Consider the following 9,459-nt stretch of genomic DNA (forward strand, 5'->3'; position numbering starts at 1 on the left):
CCAAATCTAATGCCTCAACAAAATGCTTCATTTAATGATTTTGCACATCCAAAGAGGAAGTTGGATGAGAGGTACTTTATGTTAAATTTCTATAATTGTTCATTGCATGTTGTTATTTCTACATCTGTAAATGTTGAGTTGGAATCTTATAATATCATTGTTGGACATTGTATTTGGAGTTCCAGAAATGCAATTGAGTTGTTCTTGGTGGATTTGAAAAGCTTAAAGAAAGATCTTCAATTTGTATGAACAAGTCGTGGTCTTATACAACCTTGATCATGGATAAAATTAAGCCTAAAGTTGCAGACGTTGGTTTGCCTAGACAACTTGATATGTGTGTAGTAGTAATTAGTAGACTGCTTAAGCTACAAAAGTGTATTTGATATTATCTCAATTGATGTGGAAATCTAAGAAAAAGATATACATCTTTCATGAAGAAGTTAGGGGCTAATAAGGTTTGGATCTTGGAAGAAACTGATCATGAAGATAAAGATGTTATTTTATCCTTACAATATAACGTAAGTGCAATGCTTTGAAGATTTATTATGTGTTATTGGTCCAAATGACATAAGACCAGTACCTAAATGTCAAGGATATAATTCTCTACAACTCTCATGAAGACATCAAAATCCAGTTTGGCCATTCAAAGGGTCAAAGAATTAAAAAATAACAGCAAACATAACATGCTACAACAAGCTCACACAATACAAGCTTGTCATGTCATCTCATCAAAGTCTTTCTATAAAAAGAATATACAGTGATTTTCCATCTATATCAAACAATTCAATCAAAAGTAAACATGATATGCAGAAAAGCTATGCAAGCCAACATATATGCAAATGATACATATACAAAGAGTAGAACATAACAAGTGTTCTGATGAGTTCAAAACAAGCTTAGAATGGATGTCTTAATTATACTTTCAAGTGCGAAGCTTCAGAAGATTTGAAAGAAGCCCATCTATTGATGAAATCAGTGCTTCCCTCTAAAGATCTCAATCTTACCATATCCCAAAGACATCAAGAAGGCCTTACATAGAAAATTATCAAAGGCTACAAAGAGCAAACAACATCAGAATGAAGCTCATCAGAGTCTACATCAAAATGATGAATATCTTGACTTTGAAGAACTGAACATCATAATGGTTCAGAATTGCTCAGAATGCACCACAAGGACTAAATTAGATCTCCCATATAATGCCACATATACAGAGGGCACACCATAAGACTAAAGTTGACAACACTTCACTTTCCATATGTTGCCACATACAATAAGGGAACATCAAAAAGTGAAAGCTAACTGCATAAGGAGATGCAAATATGTTGAAACTTGAATCTTTCCTTGAGAAGAACTAATGAGAAGCATTAGAATACAAGACTGAAGATACCACATAGTCTAACCTTGGACAAAACACCAATACACCAACAACTAAACTTTCACTTAGTGTTTATGAATCTGTAATACTTTAGAAAGGTATATCATTTTATCTTCATCAAAAGGATCTACTTCAAGTATGGATCCTTTCTCAACTAATATCATAATGGTTATTTTTTTGTTACTTCAAAATGCTCATTAGAAAGGTTCCTCAAAATGAGAACCTCAAAATGGATACTTTAGAATGATTGGTGTTGTGATAAAGTGTTTGGATTGAGGAAGCTGAGTTATCTACAATGTCATATCATGTTATCTTCATCAGAAGGAACCTACATCATAATAGGTCATTCCTCAGCAACATCATAATGTATTTCTAAGAGGCCATAAAAAAGATGCTCAAAATTTTATCATTAGAATTGCAACATTAGAATGGACTGAGACAACTATAAAGTTAAAAGCAGTATGTCTAGTTCAAAAAGAAATCACCCGGTTTTCATAACAACTAGATAATAACTAGTTTGACATGTGAGGCTTATAAAAGAAAAAAAAACAGTTGTAAATCATGAGAGAAAAGGTACAAGACAACCTAAACTGTGTACAAACAAGACTTAACTCCTCTCCCTACTCAAGATGCGTTTTGAGCTCAAAATTGTTGCAGTAGGAGTGCATACAGCTTAGAGCTTCAAAGAAGATTCACCCCTAATGAGTGTTTTAAAGCTCTGAAAAGCCCTCAAACACCTTCTCCCAGCTTGTAATGTGTATATATGTAGGTTTGTCTCTCCCATGATCAAGTGGGTGTCGTAGTTAGTGGGTGATGTCCAAGCCAAGACCAAGTGTGGTGTTGTAGGGAGGAAATGTTGAAAGTCCAGTAGGTGGCTGGTAAGGAAAGTCTAACATAGGGTTAGCAATGAAAGACCAGCAAGGGTGTTGGCAGTTGTAAAAATCCAGCAATTGGTTGCTCCAAAATGTTGTTGGTTGTGTTAACATAAAATCTCATCTAGTAGGGTGAGAACTGAACGTAGCCCAAGTTTGGGATAAACCAATATAAAAATCTTTGTGTTGAATCCTTTCTTCCTTTCCTTTTTACAATATGTTACATGTTCTCATATATATTTCATCTGCATTAGAATTTTCTAAGCATCATAATGACTTTCATAAAAATGCATACTAAAAGAATATTTTCATAATAAGCATAATTTTTTTCGTTAAATGACATATCTGAACTAAATCATCTTTGTGATACAATATTTGTTTTTAACTAGTTCAATCATATGCATCAAAGTATGAAAGCTTTCAAAAAATATGAAAACAATTTTTTGCATGAAAAGTTGGAAATAACATTCTGAACAGTAGCTTTCTGAATACAACATTCTGAGTACTACATCTGTAAAACAAATTTTTGACTGCTAAATCATCATTACATAATACATGTTTTTGATAACAACTAACAGATACATTTATTTAAGTAATGGACTTTTGAACATGTGCAAATGTGCATTGACATTAGGTTCACATTATTATATTAAACATTTAAAAATGAATGTTGTGACTAACCATTTAGAAATCTTGGCTATCTAAGTGCTTGAACCTACATATGTCAAGACTTTCGGAGCACAAATTGAGTAAAAGTTCAGAAAGGTTAAAGTCATAGGAAAAGTTGGCAAAATCACAATTCAACCCCCTTCCTTATGACATTCTGATCATTTCAACCTTCATATGCTTTTAGTGAAGATAATTGGATTTCTTGTTTTGGACTTAGAGATGGACTGTGGTATATGATGCAGACATTTGATGATAATATCCTTTCTCGGCCATTTGGAAATTTTCAATTTATGAATTTTATTGAAATAATGAATGGGCTACTTCATTGTTGTGGTGATATAGGTGGCAACCTAGATGATTTTGTAGTCTTGGTTCAAGACCATGTTTCTACTAATGTATCATTGCGCAACCAAGTAGAGATGGACTCTAAGGTCAAGTTACTCAATATTGTTCAAGTTGAAGAGATTTCCCCTCATAAGGAGGAGTTAACAATTGTGTTTAAGTCACTTATGCAACAAAGATATACTCTAGTAGTTGCAATTGGCATCATATCAAGTTTCATGGACTATGACTTATATGTAGTATTGGTGGGAGCTTACTTTCTTAAACCTCATTTTGGTCCTCCACCTGCTCAAGTTGATAATCTCCCCCTTTAGTTAGTGGATATCAATTATGTGATCTCACTTTTGATAATTTTGCATTTTAAGACTAACTTTATTGAGGATATTCCTACCAAGTTTGATTCAATTCAATGGGATGGTCCTTCCCCGATTGATACTTCATGGAAAAGGTAGCATGATTTGCAAACAACTTATAACCTATATGACAAGGTTGTTTTGATGGGGAGGACATTTTTAAGGCTATGATTGGTGAAGCCCAATCTGTGAATAAGGAAGCCCAAAATGATAGGCCTAAAGGACTACAAAGCACAATCGTGGTTCAGATTTTGTTTATAGGAAGAATAGTAGAGTCTAGAAGGTGATTGTTAGATTGATTATGATGCATTATCTTAGTGTGAGCACATGTCATATAAAAGGTCAATAAGATATCTTTGAAGGTGATTGGATGATCCTTGTATATGTTAATGAAAAAAACTTTCATACCGCTAATTAAGATAAATATGGTGACAAAGTTATGTATCTTAGATATTCAAATTATTTTAAACTTAATCTAAATGAAGATTATTCTTACTCCTATGTTTCTAATAAAATTGTCAGGACCGCGAGCACACAAAGTAAATATTCTTCTCTTAACATAATTTATTCCATACCTATGTCAATTAAGATTCAAATCCTGAATCACTTGATTAAAGGACATAAATAATCTCTATCACTTGTGTCAATTGTTATTAGTTTTAATTAAAAAAGTTTCTGCAACTGATATTTCATCTTGTGCATTGGTATGTTTTTCCATATTTATTTTTCTTTTTTTGGGATAAAAAAATAGTTATATAATATATGATTAATGTAATTGGTAATGTCATTTGGTTTTTGTTAGCATGTTTTCTCTAAGAAAAACAATCTGGTGATTCTATTTGACCAATTAGGAAACAAGTGGTCATGCATGCAAAATCAGCTAAGAGATTGATAGTGGTTCCTCATGAAGATTTATTGATGGTTGGATTGATTGTTGTCAAGTTAATCATTTTATAGAAGGGAAATCCATAAGTTGAGGTTTATGAAAACAAGCACGATGAATTATTTTTCTAGGTTGATTTATTTATATTTTTAATATTTTTCAGTTCTCATTGTATGGTATGGAGTTTCATTTTAAAGAATTTTAATGACAATTGTTATGGTTGGTTTTGTAATTCATTTGGTTTTTTATATTATAATCTATTTTTCATTTTTCATATCTTATATGTTAAAGTTTGCTATTTTATTCCATATATAAAATTTTCAAGTGCAATAAAGTTACATAGTGTCTACTTTTTTATTGATATAAGGAGTATTTATAATCTATTTTTCATTATTCAAAGTTAATAATTTTGAAAAAAAAATTGTATTACAAAAAAACCCCATGAAGTTCATCATTGTTTTCAATAAAATTATGTTTAACCGGCAAGAAATTAATTGTTGTTTTCAATAAATTATGATTTATATAAATAGAATAAGATTTATTATATTGCATATGTTTCATAATTTAATGTTGACAATAATTCTCTTGTATCTTATATGGACAATTGATCGTTAATTGTTTTTAATATTCTTCAATAATATCTAAGCATTTTTTTTAAAAATATAATTAAATTTAATATTACAAAAACTCTTGTCCCCTGCATCCCAAAGGTAAGAGGTGACTGACTAGTTTAGCTTTAAAAATATTTACTTTACCTATGTATTTAAAATAAATTCTTAAAAGAGTAATTGCAACTATCAAATGTAACTTAACTAATAAGTTATTGGTCCAAATAGTATGTAACTCGATTTGCAAGGTCTCGGGTTCAAACTTTATTGATAGAAAAATTGTGATTAAAAAAAAAATCTATCAAAAATGATAATTCTTTATGCAAAGAGTAAGGCATCAACAAGAAAAAAAAAACCAAGAAATGCAACAACCAAGACTGACCACTTTAATTAGAATTTCCTCTCCCAACCTAATTCGTACCAATAATATAGTGATAAAGAAAATCTAATAAAAAATTAACATGCAAGTACCGGTGTAATCCAAGACCCATACAAATTCTCATTATGGAAGAGATGCAACAACCAAACAAACTTAATAATTTCTTGCAAATTATCTTTTACGAGTAAGACCTGCGTAATCAGCGTGGCCATATGGTTCAAACAACTCCGAAAAAAGGCCATTCTTCCTTCTAGGGTCATGCTTCATGTCTTTGCACAATTGATCATGATACCATATGCCACAATGAGCAATGCATGTTTTCCAATAATATTTCCCACCATATTGCTTCAAATTGTCTTCCCACAATTTCACGTCCTTTTCCATCTCTCTTATACTAGGCAACTCTATGTTTCCATCCAAGAAATGTGATAGCCACAAGCTTTTCATTTCCGAGGCAAATATATTTGATGGGCTCTCGGCATATCCTATTATTGCCAACTGGGGGATCTGAGGGTGAATTATTTGTCTGAATTGGTGCAACATAGATGACGTTTAGTGTATATATAAAAAAAAAAAGAATAAACTATTTATGCACTAATAATAATGAAGACTTTTTTTTTTCTTTTCTAAGATTAATTTTGATTTAAGTTGTTATAATATTTATTTTATGATTTCATCTCTAATCTATTGAAATGCAATAATACATGCTTTTAGTTATTATTCTTAGATTTTTAAGTGAGACCATTGCAAACAAATTACCCGTGTATGAATGACATAACCTGATTATGTTCTATCGTCAAAAGCAAATCTAATGACAAAGACTAATTTCATTTAAACATGTAATAAATAAATTCATTAATTTCTCCATCTCTGTAAAAACATTTAAACATGTAATTAGGGATTTACAACACGCACAGGCGCTACTCAATCCAAGTGAGATAGATTCCTTTGATTATGAAAAAAAAAAGTCTTAAATTACATAAAAATGACAAGAGAATATGTTTAACGTTATAATGAATAAATAAATAAAGAAAAATGGACCAAACCAAGCAGAGACTGACCTGTAGAGAGGAACTGTTGAGGTTGCTTGCCCAATGATGTACTTTTGGAAGAGTGGAGATTTGAATATGTTTTTGATTTTTTGGTCACCTTTGTATCCAGTGGCAAAAAATACAATATCTGATTCCAGGGGCTTAGCTTCTCCGTCAATGATTACACCTTCTCTACAAAAGCTAAAGTTTTGCGATCCCTTCATAATGATGGATCCTTCTTTTAGTTTGTCAAAAAAGTTATCAGGATACACCGCAAACAGACATGTGGAGAGATCCTGAAGAAAGCTGTGATTGGGTGCCATTCCATACTTCTTCAATGGCAGCTTCCATTTTAGAGTAGTTTCAACAAGTTTAGAAATTCCCCATCTCTGAAAAGTTTAATAATGGAATTATATATGAATGTGACAATTTGTTCCTGTTTTCCATAAACACTTATATAGAAAAAGAAAATAAGAATGTATAACAAATGGAATTTCTTCCATAAAAACTAAAATCAATTTATACACTTAATTTTTTTAGAAGTTCTCTTATCTAACTTCTTTCAAAATTGAGGTGCATGATTGATTTTGACTTTGGGGAAAAACTTAATTTATTTTTTCTTATTATTTTCTTTCATAGAAAAAATATATGTCCAAATAAAATTTAATTTATTGTTACCCATGGTGAAAGCAGAGTGGCAACAAGGCCAAGTAGGAAGGACTCTCCTGGCTTGTGAACTAAAAGCTCCGCAAAGCGATTGAAGTACAAGAATCCAGCAATAACACCCCAAAAGTTAAAATCTGGAAGAAACCAGTGTGCGGTTCTTTGGATAACTGTGCAAGGATGCTTCACTCCTACAAAAGTGATTAGTGAAATGAAATATCAGAAAGGGAAAATTCAAAAGGAAATATAACTACTTACTAGCTATTTTTTTTTTGTTGTCAAATATTAATTTATTAGTTTTTTTAGAAATGTTACTTGAGGGGGATTTGAACTCGCCATCTCCCCCTGCAACCTTAAACTCATGGTTTTAAATATCGTCCGCAATTGCAATTGTGGAAGCAAAGTCAAGTATTTTGACTCTCCACAATCGCAACCTGACCGCATCAGTCGCATTTTCCCGCAATTGCCGGTAATATAAAGGTTTTTTGGTTCACTGCAACTGCGACCCTAATTTAAAATCATGCTTAAACATTATAGCTAGTGATGTAGGACAAAGTTAAATAAATCCTTCTTCAGGTTGTGTAGAAAATTTCCAACAAAAAATTCTCACCATTTGCATTCGCACATTCAGCTGCTAGATCAAGACCAGATTTCTGTGAGCCTATTATTGTAACTCTTTTTCCTTTGATCAGTTCAGCAGCAGTCTCATTGTCCAAATTCGAGTAGTCCATGGAGTGCATAACCTTGCCATTGAAAACTTCTGGGCCTTTTCCTGGGGGGAATTCAGGAATGTTTGGAAAACCACTATATTTCCCAATGCAAAGAACAACAAACTCGGCCTCATGCATCTGCTCATACAATGTCCAATTTGGTATATTATAATTGCAAATTATAAAAAATCTAATAAACAACATGTTTCTTCATTCATTTTTTAAACTAAAACTCATCTTCAACCAAATAATTTTCTTTTTTGGTTCATAAGGAATCAAACTTGATACCAGGATGTTTAAAACAACTTACCTGTACACTGCTGAACCAATTGAACTGGACTTTTGATACAATATAAAATTTATACGTGCATAACCATGATGACAATTAGCCACTATTATTTTATGTTAGTGAAAAACAGAGCACAAGAATCCCAAGGGATACTTGATGACAAAACAAGCAATAGATAAATGAAAGCAAGACTTCCTCCAATCATAAAATAAAAGCTTACCAAAGTAATAAACAAAACTATAAATACATACCTCTATGGATAAATTTTTGGTATGTTGCACAGCAATATGCCAAGTTCCCTTGGAGCAAAAGGGCCTGCCATTACCACCCCACAATTCCCATGACTTCATTTCTTCACTAGACTCTCCACCAACATAATCTATGTCAATGACTTTGAAGTTGAATCTAATGTAAGGAATGAGGGAAAAATGTTCAGCATAGGAGTTAACATAATCTAGCACTTGCTTGTGACTTGGATTATCTTCTTTCACAGAAGAAGGCCATGGAAAATCCATAAACTGGAACATTTGTTTATTGTTTTGGAGCTTGGTGGAGTCCATGGTATGTCTCCATAGTCCTCCAACACCATCATCAACTTCAAAGACAATTGGGTTAAATCCAAACTCTAGAAGGTATTTGCAGGCACCAAGGCCACTGATTCCTGCTCCAATAATTACAACCCTTCTTTCCATTTCAGCTCTGGAGACAAGACAACAACAATTGCAAGAAGAAAATCTCAAGCTGTATGTAGCGAAGCGAATGCTTTCGAACTACATTAAATTATTAAAATATAGTAAGAAAGATTTGTCACGGACCAACACTATTTTAGAAAATCCAAAACTTACTAGAAATGGTCTCTGCAGAGGCGTGCCCGTTTTGTTTTGTAGCTGAGTGGTATCATATCTTTTCTCTTTGTGGGACATGAGTCGTACAATTATCTAAAGGTAAAATTATATTTTTATCTTTAATTTGTCTTCAATTTTAATTTTGGTTCTTTTTTAAAATTATTGATGAATATTGTCTTTCTATTTTATTCAATCACACAATCTTGATTCCCAATTCAAAATTTAAAGTTGTTGACTGTTATAAGAAAATATTTACGGTCACGTGTTACATTTTTATTAGATGATGATGTCACAAGTCATGTTCTGACCAATGACAACAATAATATATTTCATCTTCTATGGATTTAACATTCAATTAAAACATGACATGTGTCAGTCATCATTCAATAAGAACGTGACACGTGTCAATCAACATTCTTGTATGGATTGGAGGACCAAGA

The 9,459-nt window shown here is 32.1% G+C and overlaps 1 protein-coding gene across 1 annotated transcript; it reads right to left on the minus strand.

The window, feature by feature from the left end:
- Positions 1-5,401: 5,401 nt before the first annotated feature.
- LOC114425343 (probable flavin-containing monooxygenase 1) lies at positions 5,402-8,976 on the minus strand. The gene is made up of 5 exons (XM_028392236.1): positions 8,426-8,976; positions 7,786-8,023; positions 7,191-7,366; positions 6,543-6,901; positions 5,402-6,007 (listed from the first exon to the last, which is right to left on the minus strand). Exons 1-5 carry the CDS (start codon positions 8,864-8,866, stop codon positions 5,653-5,655), a joined length of 1,569 nt encoding a protein of 522 aa, XP_028248037.1. The 5' UTR covers positions 8,867-8,976; the 3' UTR covers positions 5,402-5,652.
- Positions 8,977-9,459: the final 483 nt, after the last annotated feature.

This window comes from Glycine soja, chromosome 9, assembly GCF_004193775.1.
Source record: "Glycine soja cultivar W05 chromosome 9, ASM419377v2, whole genome shotgun sequence".
Lineage (NCBI taxonomy): Eukaryota > Viridiplantae > Streptophyta > Magnoliopsida > Fabales > Fabaceae > Glycine > Glycine soja.

Coding starts and splice junctions, on each gene's coding strand:
- LOC114425343 (XM_028392236.1), bottom strand. CDS start 8,866: ATGGAAAGAAGGGTTGTAATTATTGGAGCAGGAATCAGTGGCCTTGGT. Junction 6,902..7,190: donor CCACTCTGCTTTCACCATGG/GTAACAATAAAT, acceptor TAAACTTTTCAG/AGATGGGGAATTTCTAAACT. Junction 6,008..6,542: donor TCAACAGTTCCTCTCTACAG/GTCAGTCTCTGC, acceptor GCACCAATTCAG/ACAAATAATTCACCCTCAGA.